Source organism: Eumetopias jubatus, unplaced genomic scaffold (assembly GCF_037043125.1).
Source record: "Eumetopias jubatus isolate StellerSeaLion01/CBP00866 unplaced genomic scaffold, mEumJub1_p1.0 scaffold_6, whole genome shotgun sequence".
Taxonomy (NCBI): domain Eukaryota; kingdom Metazoa; phylum Chordata; class Mammalia; order Carnivora; family Otariidae; genus Eumetopias; species Eumetopias jubatus.
In genome coordinates, this window is record NW_028274812.1 from 8,430,937 (window position 1) to 8,450,440 (window position 19,504).

The 19,504-nt window shown below is 52.8% G+C and overlaps 1 protein-coding gene across 1 annotated transcript; it reads right to left on the reverse strand.

The window, feature by feature from the left end:
* Nucleotides 1–775: 775 nt before the first annotated feature.
* On the reverse strand, nucleotides 776–19,146 carry PNLDC1 (PARN like ribonuclease domain containing exonuclease 1). The gene is made up of 19 exons (XM_088024222.1): nucleotides 18,696–19,146; nucleotides 18,195–18,252; nucleotides 17,814–17,887; nucleotides 16,588–16,627; nucleotides 15,911–16,034; nucleotides 15,663–15,751; nucleotides 13,948–14,048; nucleotides 12,444–12,520; nucleotides 12,120–12,263; nucleotides 11,543–11,612; nucleotides 9,917–10,002; nucleotides 8,655–8,710; nucleotides 5,384–5,448; nucleotides 4,887–4,940; nucleotides 4,657–4,699; nucleotides 3,003–3,102; nucleotides 2,514–2,689; nucleotides 2,287–2,385; nucleotides 776–1,031 (listed from the first exon to the last, which is right to left on the reverse strand). Exons 1-19 carry the CDS (start codon nucleotides 19,144–19,146, stop codon nucleotides 968–970), a joined length of 1,971 nt encoding a protein of 656 aa, XP_087880348.1. The 3' UTR covers nucleotides 776–967.
* Nucleotides 19,147–19,504: the final 358 nt, after the last annotated feature.

Genomic DNA, 19,504 nt, shown 5'->3' on the forward strand with positions numbered 1-19,504 from the left:
ATGGGGGGTGGGGGGACCTCACTAGGATGCCTTTTGGACAAACGGGTAAAACTTCCTTCCGCCGGCCCCTGGAGAGCATGCCTTCACTGGTCCAACCATGAGCTGCCCCACTGGTCACTCACGTCCCTCAGGACGGGCCTGGGACTTCTGGAATGGCGTCTGCCACCACTAGTGCTTCCGCTTTATGGAGAAAACACTCCTCCGCACCCCGCCCCTCACCCTGAATTTAAGGAGGCTTTGCTAAATCGGTAAGTGAAGTTCACCGTTGAGAAAACAGCCCAGCCAAGTTCAGCTCCCGATAGAGAATAGCTATTTTACACACACACACACACACACACACACACACACACACACACACACACACACACAGCTGGGTGAGGCGTGGAGCAGCGTGGCCCACTGCAGGGAAACAGAGTAACCAGATTGTACCTGGCCTCAAAAGGTACACAGCTGTGGCATATAGGTAATCTTTGCTTCTGAAGCGAATGTTAAATATTATAAACCACAAAACATTACCAAAAACATCACAAATGCACATGGACACTTAGCTTCATTTTTTCCCCCTTTACTAAACTCAGGCTGGTAGGGATTTAGGTCTGGGGAATGGCCTAGCGGCCAAGAATTTCTCTCCCAGAAATAACGGAGCCTTTGGTTCACCTACTGTCCAGCTCCAGTGCTAGCTGTCTGGGCAGGAGACCCTCTGGGGGTCTAGCCTAAATTCCCAGAGGCGAAGACTTCTCCCCATTTAAAGAAAGAAAAGCTCTGGCCACAAAAGTACCACATCTAAGGATTTCTTTATCGTTGATAATCATTACAGAATTTCACCTTCAAAACAAAGTTCCTCATAAGGACCGCAGAGATTGGTCTGCAAGTAAAATATGATTTACACAAACAAAACCCACAAAAAACCCAAACGGATGGCTGTCCCAGGGAGGTGCAGAGATAGGACAGAGGCTGCCGGCTGCACTCAGGGGCCAGGTCTTCCAAGGAGAAGCGCCAGGAGGGCCCAGGTGATGACCACGCCACAGACCCTGCAAGACAGAGAGGTCAGCGGTCCTGGACGGCGGCGGGCTGTGTGAGAACGAGCAGGTCCAAAGCCAGACACGCAGGCCCCCACCCTGCTCACTCAAATGTTCCTCCTGTCTTCCCATCATTCTCCCAATGTGAACTTGGGCTTTCGGACACATGCGGCCAAGTCATTTTCCTACTGATTTACATCAGAGGTCGACAGATGGAGAAAAGACTGCCTAAGGGCCATTTTTCTTCAAGCATGCGGTTTTCTATAGATATGGCTCCTAACCAGCAAGCCAAAATCCTCAGAGCAATTCCATCTTTCAGTTACGCAGGCCAAAAACCCCGATTCAAACTCGACCCTGCTCCAGTTGGTCCCTGATGCCCCTTTAGCGCCCCACTCTGCCAGCACGCAGCCCAAGCCCCGACCAGACGGTCTGCCCGCCTACCTCCCCGGCGCTCTGCATGCTCTGCAGTCTGCCCCACAGAGGGTCAAGCATAGCACCTCTGCTGAAAATCTCCAGCTACCCGCAGCTTCTCCCACAGCCCTTACCCACAGCCCTCCACTCCACCAGGCCCACGTTCCTCCCCAGCCTCTCCTCGTGGTCTTCTCATGGCCCCTCGGCATCCCGGACGCCTCCCCACTCAAGGGCCTCCACCCCACTGCCTGGCCAGTCCTCCCCAGTGCTCTCCCTGGCTTGTCCCTTACCTCCTTGGAGACTTTAATGGGGTCCCCATCTCTTCCCTTAACCCAGTAACCCCTCCTTCTGGGCCCTCCACTCCTACCTCCTGACCTGCTCTTATTTTTAGTATATGCTTGTCACCTGATCGATCCTGAAATTCACTTGTTCACTGTTACCTCCCACTGCAGTGTGAGTTGTAGGACAGCAGGGATTTTATTTGCTGATGAGGCCTAGAACCTATGACACTACCCAGTACAGCAGACGTTCAATAATAAATGCTCGTCCAGTGTTACTGAAGGACATTCAGGTCGCCGTACTTGTGAATGACTTCTTTACAACACACACTAGTGGGTTGCCTGGCTGGCTCAGGCGGCTGAGCGTCCGACTCTTCGTTTCAGCTGAGGCCGTGACCTCAGGGTTGTGAGATTGAGCCCTGCGTCGTGCGTGCTCGGTGCTCAGCGGGGAGTCTGCTTCAGATGCTCTCCCCCGCTGCCCCTCCCTCCGCTCGTGTGCACTCTCAAATAAATAAATCTTTAAACACACACACTCCCCAGTGAGCAAACTCCGCAGCCGTGGCCCCGGGCACACTTACTGTAACAGGCAGTTGATGTTCGGGGAGTGCCTCCAGTACCGGTACAGGGACACCTGCAGGGTGGGGTGGCCCCTGTACTCCTTCAGGATGCTCCGGGCACTGCCAAGAGACATTCTCAGGTCAGGCATGCAAGTATCAGACCTGCTGCTCCAAGCAGGCTCCAAGCGGCCACAAAGAGACGGGGTGGCTGAGGGGCACAGGGATGGGCCGAGAGCCGAGGCACCTACTCCTTAAACTTATTGGTCAAGAGCAGGAACTGGCTCCGCGAGAGTCGCCGCACATCGAACTTGCAGAGATTCTGAAACTCACGATAGACTTGCTGCTCGCTGACCCCAGGCCACCTCCGGACACGGAGGAGGAGGATGGGAGGTCGGATACTGGGGCCATCTGGACCCGAGAAATTCTAGAAGGCAGGGAGAAGAACAGAGGAGGTTTTGTGCACTTCCTACGGACAACTGACCTGGTTTGAAAATCCCGAGAGGCTAGCAGAGGCTCTGCCTGGGCTGGGAGGGGACGGAAGAAATGCGCGCATCCACGGCGGTTTGGGCAGGAAGACAAGAACAGAACAAGCCTAGCAGGGGCGGGAGCACCCTCTTCGCTCTGGTTTTGGTTGCTTTCAGACCACCTCTGAGAGATCCCCCAGAAAACCAGGCTGCTTCCCAGCACATGCCTCTGAACAGGGGAAAGGAGCAAAAAAAAAAAAAAAGGGTACTCACAATCTTAGGGACCCCGGCTCGGATAAGATTCACCTGGTTCACATAGGGAGCGAGCACGTCAAGGTACAGAGAGAAGGAGGGCTCAGGCAGGGGGCCGGCACTGCAGGGACAGAGAAAACCCCAAAGCATTCAGGCACACCAGCGGTCACGCACAGGTCCTCAGCCACAGCGAAGGGTCTGGGGACGGAACAGGGGAGGGTGCCGCCTCAGACCACTCTCCCCTTCCTCCTTCCAAACAGGCGGGCCTCCCCCAACCGACCAATCCCACAGAGCGCCCTCTGGGGCTCCAGCCACAGCTGAGCTTTCAGGGGTCACCATCTGTCGGTGACACTTGGATAAAGACTCCTTGACAAGCATCGGCAATGGGCTCAGAGAATCAGTGAGAAGCCACGGTCCAAAGGTCCACTTGATAGGATATCGCCCTCGATCCCAAACGGCCGTCCCTCAGCCCTCGTTCTCGTGTGCCTGCCTCCATGCAGACACGACCATACACCGGAGCCCAGGTCTGGGGAAAAGCAGGGGCCTCGGAGCCAGGCAGGCCCGGGCCGCCGTGGAACTTCTCTACACCTAGGAGGGTTTTGCGGTCAGGAGGATCAGAACACAAGGATGGGAGGCACCCAGGTGCAGAGCATGAAGGGCTCCCCCGTCAGGCACACGTGTACCTCCCAGTCGGCACTCAGATGCTGTCAAAGCACAGGAAAGAGAGAGGGCAGACTTCTTATTTAAGTTACAAGCCTCACGTCGATAGGTTATAGAGTACGTAGCCATTACTAAAACGAAAAGATATAGGTAGTACCAAATTTAACAGATTAGTAAAATTAATAAAAATTTTGGACTAGTCTGAAAAGGTTTCCAAGACAGCCTCAAAGACCCTGTTACAATTTTGATTCGCTCTTTCACCGGGCCTAAATCCTATTTAACAAATGCATACACCAAGGATAGTGGCCTAGAACGCATATTCTAAGTGTGGCCTTGGTGCCTAGGGGCCTGGTGCCGTTACCAAGGGGAAATGCATTTAAGATTCCAGTTTGGAGTTTTAAGAATCTCTCCCCTATATGCCTTATTCCGAGTCACTACCCTTCTCTGCAGCCTGTGTGGACCCCCAAGGATGTGCCCTCCCACCTCACTGATTTCCGTGGTTACAAGAAACAGGCGGATTGGGCGCCTGGGTGGCTCAGTTGGTTAAGCGACTGCCTTCGGCTCAGGTCATGATCCTGGAGTCCCGGGATCGAGTCCTGCATCGGGCTCCCTGCTCGGCGGGGAGTCTGCTTCTCCCTCTGACCCTCTTCCCTCTCGTGCTCTCTATCTCTCATTCTCTCCCTCTCAAATAAATAAAATCTTTAAAAAAAAAAAAAAAAGAAAAGAAACAGGCGGATAACAGACAAAGCCAGCATACCACACACCGGGAAGCACCGAGGCAGGTGTGAGGCCCTGCACCTGACCTTACTGCCTTGGCCTCCTGGCACGTGGATCTGCCCAGTGCTGAGACAAGGGCCCCGGCCCAGCTCAGAGGGGGCCGGGACAGTAGGAAAGGCCATCCCGCATCGTCCCGTGTTTGGGAGAACCACAGGAGCCCAGAGGTCTTCACTTACAGCGAGGGCTCAGGGAATCGGACCACAGTTCCAGGAACAGGACGGAAGGAAGGAACACTCACCCGTGTACTCTCCACAGGAGCAAGTGTGCCACTTTCAGAAGAACTGGGGGGTAAAGCTAGAGATGTAACACGCGTCCAGGCTCAACCAGATCACCCCATCAAAACACGCAAACTCCTGCTTTATTTCCATTATGTGCAACCCACCTGGAAATAAATGGAGAGCCTCGGGATGGTGGGGGATTATCACAAATAAAGCAGGAGTCCCCCTTTCAGAGGAGAGCAACTCTCACCTGATCCACAGAGGAAGGCATCATACGCGGCCTCGTGAGGGTACTTGGTCTCAACTGAAGCAGCGTTCCAGAACCAGGAGAGAGCATGGAGCAGCCATCAGTACGTGGCCTGGACAAGGGGTCTCCCCCCACCCAGCTGCACACCCGCGCTGGCCACGCACACACCACTGACAACCATCGTTCCTCCAGAGATGTGTGTGCCCTTCTCCCCACCCACACCTGTCTTCACCCCGGTCCCCCCACAGCAGCAAGAAGCCGAGGCGGAGAGCCTCCCGGCAGGCCAGCCACATGTCCAAGGGGAGCAGGTGACCCCCAGGAGCTGCGATGCCTCCTGGGGTGGCTCCTCTGTAAGGGGGGGTACCTGGAGCACAGACAGGAAAACGATGGAGCATCCCACGTGGCCCTCACACACACCTGCCCATGGGGAGGCCAGGCCTCCACTCTGGTACCTCAGTACTCTGCCGCCCATGGAGCAGCTTATGCTCACAGGAACGTACCATATTTTTCACACTTGCTTGCGTGAATGACCACTGGCCCAGAATTTTTGGTAGGATTCAAGTCACTAGTAGAGACGAAAAACAGGATAAAGAATCACCGCAGGTAAAGCCCTTCTTGGTCTCTCCTCCCCACATTACTATGAGTAAAAAGGTCCTCAGGACCGGGGTGCCCTTTTAAAAAAAGACAAACAGGAACAGGCGGTAGGATCTTGGTAGGCAGCACCAGGGCCGGAGGCTGCAGCCGGGTTGCTCTGAGCACCTGCCACACACTGAGCCAGCCCCGAGGCACCAGGACACACGCGACACCGGCTCTGCCTGCAGAGCTACCCCGTGGTCCAAAGGGCAGGCGCAGGGCTGGCCCCGCTGCTGCAGCACCCCAGGCATGCGCGGAGCACTCAAGGACAGGGAGGCTGCGGGCAGTAGGGAGGGAAGTCTTCTTGAAGCAGGCAGTACCCCAGGAGTCCCGAGCCACAGGAACTCGCTCAGCTGAAGCCATGGGGAAGTGTCCGGCATTTCGAGCATGGAGAGCACGCAGAGGTACCGAGGGAAAAGGAGTGAGGCCTGACGGCGCTGCCGAGGTGAGAGGTGTGGCCGAGGCCCCCCGGGAAGGGCAAGGGCCGGGAAGAGAGCTTGGATGATCTGTGGTGGGGAGCCTTCAGGAACATGGGGAAGACGGACCAGAAACCTGGCTCAGTCAGGTTCATGTTTTGAAAGATCACTCCAGCGGCAGTACGCAAGGAGCCGGGACTAGGCCAGGGGATACCCGTGGTGCCCCTACCGTCCCTGGAATGAAAGGGGCCGGGGCAAGGCAGACCTGCGAGACTCCGGACGCGCTCAGGGCATCAGACAGAGGAGTCCACAGACTAGAAGACGTGGCTGGCCCAGCCCTGGCCTCGGCACAGGAGATGGCCCTCAGCGAGGAAAACCTCCCTTTGTTTTCCGACAAAACCTCTCAGAACCCGGGCGTGCACCGAGCACCTCCTTTCCCCACCTGTCCAGTGCACGTGCCCGTTCGGCTTCAGGCTGCCGGCCACAAGGCCAGCAGCAGGCGCCACGCAGACACGGGCCGAGCGCAGGCACCGGTTCAAGTCCTGGCCCGTGTGCGAGCACGCTCATGTGCACGGCCACCTGCGAGCTCCCCGCAGTCATGTCCTCAGGTCACAGGTGGTACAACGGAGGCTCAGAGAGATTGTCGTTGCTCACAAGCCAGTGGGTGGCAAAGCTGGCCTTTCAACCCAAGCAGTCTCGATTCAGAGCCTGTGTGTTTCCAACAAAACCCTCACATTCGCGCACGGCCCCCATGGCCATGAGGACTTTGCAAGAGTTGCAGGCACAGAGGTGGGTTTGAGGGACGGAGAACAATGCCAAGTTAAAGGTGCCCGTGGCCGCATGGGGCAGGAAAGCCCGGCAGCCAGGCGGCGAGTGAAGGGCTGTCCTGGAGGTCTAAATGGTCACGGGCGGCAGTAGCTAAAGCTAAGGGAGTGCATCTGGTCACCAGGGACACAATAACGAGCAAGAAGGGGGTCGAGGAACGACCCTGAAGGGACTTATGGCATAGGTAGAAGAACAAGAGCCCACAAGGAATGGACTGAAAAACCATAAAACCCACCAGAAATCCAGGGAAGGGTACCACCGAAGCACGGGTGGGGAGAGGCTGAGGGTGCCAGGCTCCAGAGAGCAGTCACCACGCCTGTTCCTCAGGCCTCCTGTGCATCGGCCCTCGGCTGGGACAACGGAGGAGCCTGCCCCGGGCAAGCTCATGACAGCGAGCTCCGTGAAGGAAGAGAACCTGACCTGCATGGGTCACGGCCGCGTAGAGGCCCCTGAAGAGGCACGTCGCAAAGAGAAGAACGAAGGCTGTGGTAGCGAGTACACAGAGTCAGGAGGGGAGCTCTGCGGTTTCTGAGCCAGGAGAACGAGGCTGATGGCAGGGGAGGGGAGGGGAGAGGGCCAGGCTGGAGGCCCCGCCAGGGAAACCACCGAGCCAGTGGAGGCAGGGCCACAGGGCTGGAGGCTGGACAGGCGGGCGCAGGGCAGCCCTTCCCGCCTGGGCCCCCCACACAGGAGGCACTAGTGTCCCGGCTGCTGGGTGAGACCCTGACAAAGACAACACCGCAAATGTCTGCAGGGCAGGGCAGGGCGTGGAGACTGCCTGCATTTGGCCTCGGATTTTCTTCCTGGAAATGGGGACCGGGGTGAGGGGGGCGTTGGAGGAAGACCACAAAGGATGAGGAGACTACCACGCACCGCACTGCTGGGGGGTCAGAGGACTGTCCCTAACAGAGGAGACTACCACGCACCGCACTGCTGGGGGGGTCGGAGGACTGTCCCCAACAGAGGAGACTACCACGCACCGCACTGCTGGGGGGTCGGAGGACTGTCCCCAAGAGAGACTACCACGCACCGCACTGCTGGGAGGGTCAGAGGACTGTCCCCAACAGAGACTACCACGCACCGCACTGCTGGGGGGGTCGGAGGACTGTCCCCAAGAGAGACTACCACGCACCGCACTGCTGGGGGGGTCGGAGGACTGTCCCCAACAGAGACTACCACGCACCGCACTGCTGGGGGGGTCAGAGGACTGTCCCCAAGAGAGGAACAGACCAGTTCTCCTTTCAGAAAGGTGCCGCCTTCAGCTGCCATGATGCCCCCCCCCCCTGCTGCTTGGGGTTTCCTGGTCCTCCCAGTTGGGGAGGAAGGAACCGAGCTCCCCGGACCCTGGCACTTCCCAGGCATCGTGTCCCCACCAGCACGACCCAGGCCTCAGTCAGTCAGAGCTCTGAGGGGAGGTGGGAGCTGCTTCTAGAGAAAGGTCAGGGTTGTCCCTAGTATTGGGATCATTCTTTCACTCAAATGTTTGGGGCGCACCCTCCGGCCCCACAGCAGGCCCATGACAAACACCAGGGTCCAGATGGAAAACGGCCCAATCTGCTGGAGCTTACCCCGCCAGTAATCAGACACAGATCAAGAGAAATTAAACCCTGGCCACCAGAAACCACCACATAATTCAACAGCTGTACGTATTTCACGGGTTCCTGCCCTCTAGATAGTGTGTACCCACCTCAGCACTAGAAACACTGTGGGTTGGGGAATTCTTGGCTGTTGGGGGCTATTCCTGTGCATCCTGGCCTCTACTCACCAGATACAGCCCCCAGTTGTAACAACCCAAAATGTCTCAACATTGCCAGATGTGTCCTGGGGAATAAAATCCCCCCCACTGAGAACCTTTGCTCTAGGAGCAGCTAAAAAAAAAAAAAAAAGGCTTCCTTACCTGTTTAGGACTTCATAAACTTCTGAAAGATTTGAAACCCTTGGGAAATTCAGTTCCTAAAATTATGGAAAACAAATCAGGGAGAATAAAACTTGTGCTTCTGTTATCTGCTCTGAGTATTGCCAAATGGCCATTAAAAGAACATGGAAAATAGTTTCTATAAACCCCTCTTTCTATTCAGACATAAGTGTCCTTATTCCTTGATCAAGATGTCCAGGCACCTAGTAATCTTGGGTTTCCTAAAAGGCTCCCAAAAACCGAAGCTAGAAAAACTGCAACAGCTCCTACACCCTTCCTTCAAAGACATGTGCTTAAGTAGTTCCATAAACATATGCCTCCAAGGCACCAGGACATGGCCAAGGACATACACATAGGACACCAGGTGCTCTGAGAACCAGAGCCTTGGGACATGACAGGTCACCGTAGAGCTCATCTCCTCTTGTGTGACAAGGAGTCCACATGGGTCCCCTCAGATCAGCCCACATTCTTCCTGCTTCATGCTAGGACTGTGCCACATGAACACGAGCAGCATCACAGAAGTGTGTAAGGGCTAGAAACCAGGATAGTACAGTAATGAACGGGCTCTGGGCAAGGATGTACCAGGCAGCCCAGTGCCATGTCTGTGGCTCCCTTATTGGATAGTTAACTTCAAGTGACCAGCTTCAGGCTTTAAAATGCTGATCTGATTTCCCTTTCTCTGTTCCTCAGTTTAACTTCGAAGATGCATTTAGGCCGGTTGGGTGCCTCCCTTCTCCAAGTGTGCTTCTCACCCTAACTGCACTGCACAAGCCACTGCGAGCTTTTGAAATACATGCCCCCCCCACCATCCCTCCAAACCACTGAGAGCTGGTGGGACCCAGGTGTCAGGATTTGGCTTCCTGGGTGATTGTAATGCACTCAGGGTGGAAAACCCATGACCTTAGGCCTCAGTAAAGGTTCTTCAGAGACTCCTGCACCCTGATGCTCTGGGAGCTGGCTGCAAATACCCCTCACACATACCTCAAGCTCCAGCACAAGCTCTTCTGCGGAGTGCTTATTTAGATCAGACAAGCTCCATATACCTCATTCAAAACATGGGAGCTTGAATGACGGAAAGAAAACACTCAGAAGCTAATAGGATAACCCAATGTTAAAACACAAAGGCAGCCAATACTGGTTGTAAAATAGGAGAGAAGGGTTCCAGGAAAGATTTTTAAAAAGAGACAAAGTGAAGTGTGATTGGGACAAAGCACTCCTTAACCCAAAGCAGCCCAATTCCTTACCTTCCAGATATCCTTGGTCACGTTCTTGGTGTCAATGAGAACAGGGAACAGGTTGTGGATATTCAGCTTAAATTGATCATAGCTTTCTGAAGAGAAAGACCAGATAGAAGAGAGTTTGTTGGTAAAACGTGGGAAGATTCTCCAACCTAGCTTGTCACCAACACTAACAAAGCAAACAAAATGGGAATTAAAAACGTCCTTTCTCCTAAATCATTAAGAATTGACAGATCTCAAACCAACCTGCCATCACCGTTCATGGTGGTGAAAGCCAAATGGCTTTCCATTAAATTCAGGGTATCGTCTATAGTCAAGGTTAATGCAGTTTGCAAGGTTCTAGCCAATGGAAAAAGGGAGACAGAAGTGCTATTGAAAAGGCAGATATGAAGTCGCCACTTATAAGGGACTATCCAGAGAAGATCCAAGAAAAATCAACTAAAACTTGTGAGTGAAGTACCCCGATAAGGAATTGCGCTATTGGTAGGTTTATCTATCAAAGGCCTACCTGCACACGGTTTAAAGAGGTTTGCTACGAGACCAACCAACACGACCCTTGCTCTCCTCGACCCACTCCCCAGGCAAGCACTTTCCAGTCCTTTTCTCTGGTTGGTTGGTCCCGGATCGCTCAGCAGGCAGCGCTGTGCTGCGGGCCATTTCCCCAGTTTTAGTCACCTGCGTGGCTTCCCACGGTGTAAGAGGACAGCACGACTCCTGCCTCACCCCCGGGCCGCACCTCCTTTTGCTCTCATGGGGCCAGGTCACGTCCCCCCCACCAACTTTCCTTTCTTACCCAGCTCTTGTTCTCCCTGCAATTTTGTTTTGTTGTCAAAGCTTTTCTGGTCATGGCTTATATATTTTACCCCAACTTCTCACCCAATTTCCTCAATATGCTCAAACTAAGGTGTTTTATCATTTCTTGGGGAAATCTTCGAACCGTCTCACCCTCTTGATCTAGATAGTGTACATTACTTCATTTAATCCCCCGATACTAGGATATTGGTACCATTATTACCCCCCATTTTATAGGAAGCAGAGAATGTGCCTTGCTGGACCTCACACACGTAACAAGGGGTGGAATGAGGAGCCACGCATGGCTCCCAAGTCCATGCTTTTAACGGCTACACTACCCTGTTATACATCCAGCCAGGGCACCATCAGTCATAGAAAAGTATGGCCCAACCACAAGACAAGGCCACACAGCCACTGATACGACATTTATTAGGTCAATGACACAAATGCTTTAGGTAAGTGGAAATAAAGCCAAACATAAAATCACCTACGTAGTGTGATCTAATTTGTGAGAACTCACAGAGGAAAAAGCAAAGTGTTAGGATTATAGCTGAGATTGAAGGCAGCATCTCTCCTGCTCACATTTCTGATTTTATACGGTTTTATATGAGGATCTGGGACAACTTCCATAATGGGGGCCAGAGTATCCATTCAAATGTAAGTTTTTCTGCCAGAAAGGCACCTGGCTTCCACTCTGGGAAAATGGGAACAGGCACAGAGGTGCTGGGACTCTGCAGAAGCCGGCGGATGGTGAGAAGATAGCACAGGAGGACTCTGGCTCCCACCCCTTCGCAAGGTGGCAAGTGAAGACGGAGAGGGGGATGGCACATGTGCCTGTACCTGGGAGTGGCCGGAAGAACTTCTCGTGCAGATGCAGGAGGTCCATCATCATATTGTGGCCCACTAAGGGCTACTTGGAGGAATCGGCAGGTGGCAGAGACGAGGTTTAAAAACAGACATCCGAGGTGAACACGCTCTCGCAGAGGGGGTAGCCCTAGAACCCACGGTGACCCTACCACACGGCAGTCCACCCCCCCTTCACCCCACCCTCGTGAGAGGTGGCCCAACGGCTCTGATGCCGAGAGGACAAGTGCAGTGCAGGAGGGATGTGGGGCACGGTGTCCTTGCTGGGGGTCTAAACTGAAGAACTTCCCCCAGCAGTCCTAGGTCAGCTAGTAGTGAAGCGGCTGTGTGCCCAACAGGGGGAAAGGAGCCGCAGGGTTTTATGCAGACACTCTGTCCCAGTTAACCCATCATGATTTGGGGAAAGCAAGGCTAGATCTAGAAAGCCAGTTACTGACAGGAAAGAACCACTTATCCCAAGGAATCTTATTTTTGTTGGAAGACAGAGCATATTTCTATGCTCAGAAATACAAATGACTGCTAGGGATTGAGAGATTTTTCCCCCCCCCCCTACCTTCTGGGCTTTCACCAGCATCTGGAAAAAGACCGAAAAACCCCTGGCGGAGAGAAGAATCTTCTCCTTCCAACAGCTGGCTCGATCACAGGAGGTGTTTTCAAGATACCAGCGATGTTGTTTACTCACTTTTTTCACTATTATCTGAGACAAAAGTAGAGACAAGTTCTCTGAATCCTGGGTTCCTGGGAACGAAGCCAAAGAAGCAATTCATCTCAAAAGGAGAGGGGAAAAGATAAGAGAAAGCCTTTCACAGAGGCCAGATTCGGTGGAATGAGCGAGAATGGAGCCGCTGGGACCGCCTGCTCGCAGGTGGGAACTCACCCCCTGCTCTCTCAGGACCGTCCAGATGTCAGGGAGGGCCTGCCTCAGCACCAGCTGGACCTCAAAGGCCTGGAAACCTGTGGCAAGGAGACGCAAGGCTCGCACAGAACCACCCAGACAGGGGTTCACTTTCCCCTCAGGAGAAGGAGAAGTTGAGAGATGCATGGGTACAATGCAGAGGCAGATCTCAGGTGCACCTAAACCCAGGAGCCCCCACGACAGGGACGGCACAGCATTCTTCACATCCATTCTCAAAGTTTATCTCAGGGCCACTCTGAGACAAGCCTGGCGAGCCTTTGTGGGGGGGTTATAGCTTTTGACGTTCACTGCATTAGAACAGTGCATGTTAAACAGTGCAAAGTTCTCTTTTAAAATAATAAAACCATTACGCTGCTACCCGTGATTTTGTAACATCATGCACTGGTTACGCGAAAAATATTGGTTTGTGGAGTTACTCGAATCTTCTGATGTTCACACATTACATATGATCAACAAAAGACATGTACCATGGGCCATCAGAACGGTCTCAGTATTGGGAAGCTTGTCAAGCTCCCGGTGGCAGACCCGAGTTTTCCAAAATTTTAGTTTTTGATGGAAAGCTCAAATTTTATCACTCACAAATTCTGCGAGTTATTTTCCTGCAAGTGACAGGCTTACTTTTCTCACTTGAGAAAAGCACTGAAAATATCAAAAAATCAAAATAACCACAGTCTGTTCATGTAAAAACGACATTCCATTAAAAGAAAAGGCGTGGACTTAGCTCCCAGCTCAGAAACATGCACGAGCGCTTTCCTACAGGCAACCGCTGCACTTCGGTTAGCAACAGCAAGGTTTTACGCCTATGTATTTTGACACATTGAAATTAAAAGATGAACAAAGGTTGAGATGTCATAAAAGAATTACTTCTTTGCCACAAAGATAGTTCATAAAAACTAGATTGTGTTTCTAAGCTGGAAGTGGCAACGAAGTACAGGAGGACAGCCAGCAAGGTCTGCTCCGAGGTGCATTTTTACCCACCGGCACCCCCCTCAGTACTATCCATGCAAATGCCCAGTGACAACGGCAAGTGACAACCAAGTGAGATTTTGACAATACTTTTGACCTTGTGCACCCCTTGGAAAGGGTCTGAGACCCCGGGGGGGCCACAGACCAGGCCCAAGGACCACTAATTGAGGGCATGTTCATTGTGATTCCACACTGTGCTGTGGGGAAGGAAAAAAAAAAAAATCCAGAGGTGAACACAAGTAAATAAGAATAACACAGGGTTCTCAGGATAGACGACTCTGAACGGAACTGGACGTCTTCAACCTTAAAACTCAAAATAGGTCAAAAGGCCTCCGGCTTCCGAGTTGAGGTCAGAGCTTGATCTGTCCCCAGTGACAACACGCCCGCTGAGCGTATGCCCAGGATCCACAGAAAGGGGAAGGTACGTGTCCCCCAACCCCTGCACCCAACAGTGACCAGCCCCAACACCCCCAGGCTGGGGGAGCAGCCTCCTGCCTACCAGCGATACCAGGGAGAGTCATCCAGTCGCCCTCCTCTGCCAGGTCCAGCCACCGTGTCACCTCATCGATCACCACCTTGATCTGGTCTTTATCCAGAGAACTGAAAATGGGCACATGAAAGTGGGATGCTGGAGAAAACCACGAGAACCTTAAGACAATGTTAACGTGACAAGAGTTTCAGAGGACTCCGGTTTTAACATTGTGATCTCAGCAAAAAAATAGACCCAAAAAAGACTATTTTTCTGAATCTTGCTCTGCAAGAGAGAGCCAGACGCTCGGCTGGTACTCTTCCCTACAATCACAGGAGCATGTTCCATCCCTTTCTGCTTCACTGGGATGCATGGGAACTTAGCCAACACTAAACACTCCTGTCAGGCCTGTCTGCTTAATTCAGCTTTTGGGGTGAAAAAGCACCATCTGGTGAAATAAGGAAGAGACAGGAACTTTGGTAAGCACATCTTCTACGTTAGAAATATAAGAACATGATGTTATTTTGAGATAAGGAAAGACTTTTCTCCAACATTTGAAAATAACAGAAGGTTAAAAATTCAAATAGATCTTCTCTTACAAAAAAAAAAGCTACATTTTTATATGAAAAACCCAGAATAAGGATTTCAGCGGAGGGAAAAAAAAAAAAAAAAAGGCACCTCCAGGGGCACCTGGCTGGCTCAGTCAGTGGAACACACGACTCTTGATCTTGGGATTGCAAGTTCAAGCCCCACATTGGTCATAGAGCCTACAAAACCCTCCAATATTACATAGTTATCTGGACCCAATATTCAATCATAATATTCCAGAGTTAAAAATCGGTCTAATTTAACCTCTCATCCTGATAAAGGCAAAGAATCTAAAGCTCAAAGAGCTGAAATGACTAGTTCAGCTCCAGACTCTGCCAACACGCCCTGCCTGGGGCCCAGGGGACCACACTATGCTGTCACTACTCCATCACTCCTGGCCCCAGCTCCATAGAAGTACTGGTTTCAAGTAAGACAACTGGCACTGGGGGCTAAAAAAAAACGCAGAGAGGCGCCTGGGTGGCTCAGTTGGTTAAGCGTCTGCCTTCGGCTCGGGTCATGGTCCCAGGGTCCTGGGATCAAGCCCCGCATCGGGCTCCCTGCTCAGCGGGGAGTCTGCTTCTCTCTCTGCCTGCCGCTCCCCCTGCTTGTGCTCTCTGTCAAATAAAAATCTTTAAAAGAAAGAAAGAAAGAAAAAAAGGCAGACCACGCCTTCAGGAGCACGCAGATTTAAGAACACGGGGCAGTATGTCCAGGGCAAGGCACATGACTAGCATGGTCAAGGTTACACGTCATTTACCACCGAGACATCCCCGAGATCACCCTGAAGGCCAGCGTAACATCTCACACGGAGTCCCACAGAGCCTGCTCCCCTTCCCCCCACCCCGCCACAGCACTGGCATGAAGCTCCCGCTTTTTCATTTGATTATGGAGTTAAGAGTCAGTGCCTCTTTTTCCTTCACCTTTCAACACGAAAATCATCCTCGATATAGTAGGACGGCTCTCATCTCAGGTGAGGGAACAGAACCACCAGCACCTTGAGCTGCTGTGTTTGGCTGATCGCATGCTGCCGAAACCACCCCAGCTAAAGGTGATGGCGTGAGGTCACCGTACCCTGGAGCCGGCACACCAACCCACAGGAAACTCGGAAGATCAGCAGAAACAGAGAGTCCCAAAGTCCCCAGAGAAATGGGCTTTACCTGCGAACTCTCCAGTTCCCAGTCAGGATGTTGTGTTTAATTTTCTTCTCCTGCTCCTCATTCATATATGGGATCCCATTTTTGAGAAACTAGACGGGGAACAAGGAGACTAGTGGAGGCATCCTCTGGGCAGGGGAGCAGAGGGAAAAGCCTTCCTTGTCCAGTTCACGTGGACAGGAAATGGGACTCAGCCCAGTTGGACCAGAGAACCTTTAAAACCTCCCCATTTGCCTCCTCTGCTGCCATACCTTGTTGTAGTCGAAGCCATACTGATTCAAAAACTGAACACTAGAAGCCTGGAAAGAGAATTCTGAATCCAAGATCCCAAATGTCGTCGGGAAGAGAAAGAAGTTACAGGAATGGGCTACATACCTATAAAATAAATAAATAAATAAATAAGTAAATAAATGTGAAAAGGAAAAGCCAAAACCATTTTTAAAATTCTAGCTCACAGAGCTGACTCTGGAGCAAGCTCCTCCTTTCATTCAAGGAGTATTTGAATGTTGGCTATTTCTAGTACTAACTGGCCCTGGGGCCAAAGGAAAAAGGCAGAGATCCTGCCCGCAGGGAAGAGTCTAGCCCCCATGCTGAGCCAACTGTTCAGCAGGCTTTCTGACTGCCGGTCCCTGGGAGCCACATCACCCTCATTATGACATCGTGTTAACTGCCACCTTGAGGGCACACAGAAATGGGGAGAGGAGCACCTAAATGCTGGGAAAGGCCCCCCAGAAAAGATACTGTGCCGGGAGAGACTTGGACAGGCCAGAAGCTGCAGGGGACAGCGGGGTGGAAGGGCACAGAAGCAGAGGAGACTATGGAATGTCTAGGGCCAACGTGGTTCGGACCCCGAGGCAGCCGGAGGGGAGCAGGTGGGGAGGGTCAGTGGGCAAGAGCCAGGTGTTTTGCAAAAGGTCTTCACACATACTTGTTGGACTCTCCTTCAATACTGGAAAACACCGACAATCCTAGGGGAAAGAGAAGGAAATGAACACCAAAGAAAACCTACCAGAAGTGAGCTTCAGGAAGGAAACATTTTGAACAATACTTTGCACCTAAAGATACTGTGTACCCTTTAAAATAAGATTATCTCTTAAAGAAAACTTGGTTAAGCGTCTGCCTTCGGCTCAGGTCATGATCCCAGGGTCCTGGGATGGAGCCCACATCCGACTCCCTGCTCCGCGGGAAGCCTGCGTCTCCCTCTCCCCCGATTCGTGCTCTAATAAATAAAATCTTTAAAAAAAAAAAAAAGAAAGAAAGAAAACACAGACTTGGAACAGGAGAACTGTCAACTATAATTCACACTGAAATTATTAAAATAGGATGGTGAATGGTTCTTCAAACACAGAATACTGGCATATTTTTTTCTAGTTTTAAAACTCACCAGAGGAAATGCTAAAAACCACAGATTTATACATTTAATGGCTTTAAAATGTCCATATTGCTAAAGAGACCCTATGCAAAGTGAGGAAGGCTTCAAAGTAGGGGAGGACAACAGAAAGGTATCAATGTGCTGTTTCATGTACTTTTCACAGAGGTCTTACAATCAAGAAAAAAACCACAATAAAATAGCAAAGGACAAGGACAGACAGCAACACACACACACAGATGGTCATCAGTCACAGAAAAAGCAGGGGTCAGTAAAATCTGCTGGAGGTATACCAAATACGTATGTACATGCCAGAACAACACGCACAAAAGGTAACTCAAATGTGCATCATTAGGAGACTGAGTCAATCGATATAATCAATTTGGAATACTATGTGACTGTTAAAAATGGAGAGCTGTTTATGTCAACATAGAAAGGTTTCTAAGCTCCATTAGCGAGAAAGGCTACAGGGCAAGATACTTTCAACGTGATCTTGTTTGTATAAGTTTTCTGTAAACAAAAATCATACGCATTTTCCCTTGAAAGATGGTACAGATTCCTTCATGTTGATGAACGGAGGCAGGAGAACAGTGCTGCTAAACGAGGTTTCTGCTTGTTGCACAGTGTTCGGCCCACAGGCACAACACGGACAAAAACCAAACAAGCATCCAAAACCATAGCCAATCTCTGAAAGGGGTCAAGGCTGTTTCACCAGCAGGAGACACAAAGACAACACAAGTATCTCCTTCAGTAACTCAGAGGGAACGGCTGAAGAGGACACTCACCAATCTGACAGATGGTGAACTGCTGAACACTGTGGCGGGTCTTCAGATACCACTCGGAGGGCAAGTCAAAAAGGCTGTGAAAAAAACACGCATCTCATTCCACAGGCAAGGAGAGGATATAAAGGTGCCACAGCCTCGGTGCCGGATGGGCACCTCTCAACCAGGGGCAGCATTACCTTGTTACCCCTGGTAGGGAAGGCTACCAGCATTTAGAGGATAAGGGCCAGGTCCCCAGCCTCCCTCCCCCAAGTACTGCCCTGCCCCCTCAAAGCCAATAAGGGGCCTGCTGAGAAAGGACCGGGACATGGCCAGAATGCTAGGCACAAGGGCACAGGTGAGCGCACCTCCCCTAGCTCAGCTGTAAGGCAGCTTTGGCTGTACCTGATCTGCTGGCGGCGGGACAGGTTAGAGCGAAGGCCTGTGAACTCTATGTCCAGACCTGCGGGCCAGGAAAAAAAAAAAAAGACAAGAGTCCCCAGACGCAGACCATTGCCACACTGTTCTTGCTGTCAATCCTGCGGGTGGCAAATGTGTTCGGCTCCCCGTCGGCGCTCAAGAGGCCAGGTGGGGTCAAGAAGACGCAAACGAGAAAGCCAAAGCAGGGCTAAGCCAGGCCCGTCACCCCACGGGCTCGGCTCCACCTGGGCCACAGTGGGGCCAAGGCCGTAGGTGCTGCTTAACGTCTCCGCGCCCGGCCGGGAGGACCCCCCCCCGCCCTTCGGAGGCGCCCTCTCGGAGCCTCCCGCGGCCTGGCGCCCGGCCCCGCTGGGCCTCACCTCTCCGCCCCGTCCGGCCCCCGCCGCCTCGGCCGCCCCGCCACCTCCGCAGGCTCGCGCCCCCCAGAGCAGACCGGCGACACAGCCCGACTCCCCCGCGCCTCACCCACGAAGTCTGCGCCCAGGACGAGCTCCTGCAGCAGGGGCAGACTCTGCTCGAACTCGTCGGCGCCCACGTCCATGGCCACGCAGCTCGGCCGAGGGCGCCCAGTGCGGCCACGTGCGGCCACGCGCTTCCGCCGCGCCGCCCTTCTTGGGGGGCTCGCACGGCGATTGGCCGCGGGCCGCCGCCCGCCCGCCCACAGGTGCCTGGTGCACACCCCGCCCGCCCGCCCCGGCGGCCGGAGACCCGCCTTCGCAGCCAGAGCCCGGCGACCCTGGCGGCGGCGATCTCTGCAGTCGCTGGAAGGGGCCCTTCCGTAGAGCTGGGTATTAAGAGGCGTGGTAGGCGAAAACAGTGCGCGGGAAGGGTAAGTGCAGACCGGCGGCCGCACCGGAAGGAACTGCAGAAGTAGGCAATCACGGCAGCCGCGGCGAGCGGCGGGGCCACGTCGCATCCGTGTTGAAATCTGCACGTCTTCGCACTTCGCCCCTGCTGAGCTGGCCCTGTCCCCTCCCCCACACCCCATCTTCACTTGGCAACGTCATCCGTAATACCGTCTCTCAAACTTGGCACAAAGACCCTCAGGAGTTGCCTATCAAACTGAGGAAACCTTTGGTGCAGAGATGATTTAGGACCATCCTGTTGCTTGCAGAGAAAACCCCTACCTACGGCGTTACCTCCAGGTGAACCCTATTTTTGTCACTGCCAATTTCCAAAGCCACTAGTCCAGTCTTTGGTCTTTACACCCGCCCTTGAACACCAGACTTGTTTGAAAAGCCTTCTACAACCACAGTCTTCAAAGTGAAGTGCTC

What these genes read in the sequence shown, in the direction of transcription:
- PNLDC1 (XM_088024222.1), bottom strand. Translation starts at nt 19,146, where the DNA reads ATGCGACGTGGCCCCGCCGCTCGCCGCGGCTGCCGTGATTGCCTACTT. An exon ending in GGGAACTGGAGAGTTCGCAG is followed by an intron (nt 14,049 to 15,662) that starts GTAAAGCCCATT and finishes GCCCATTTTCAG; the next exon opens with TTCTCTGGATAAAGACCAGA. An exon ending in GAGCCGGGGTCCCTAAGATT is followed by an intron (nt 2,690 to 3,002) that starts GTGAGTACCCTT and finishes CCTGCCTTCTAG; the next exon opens with AATTTCTCGGGTCCAGATGG.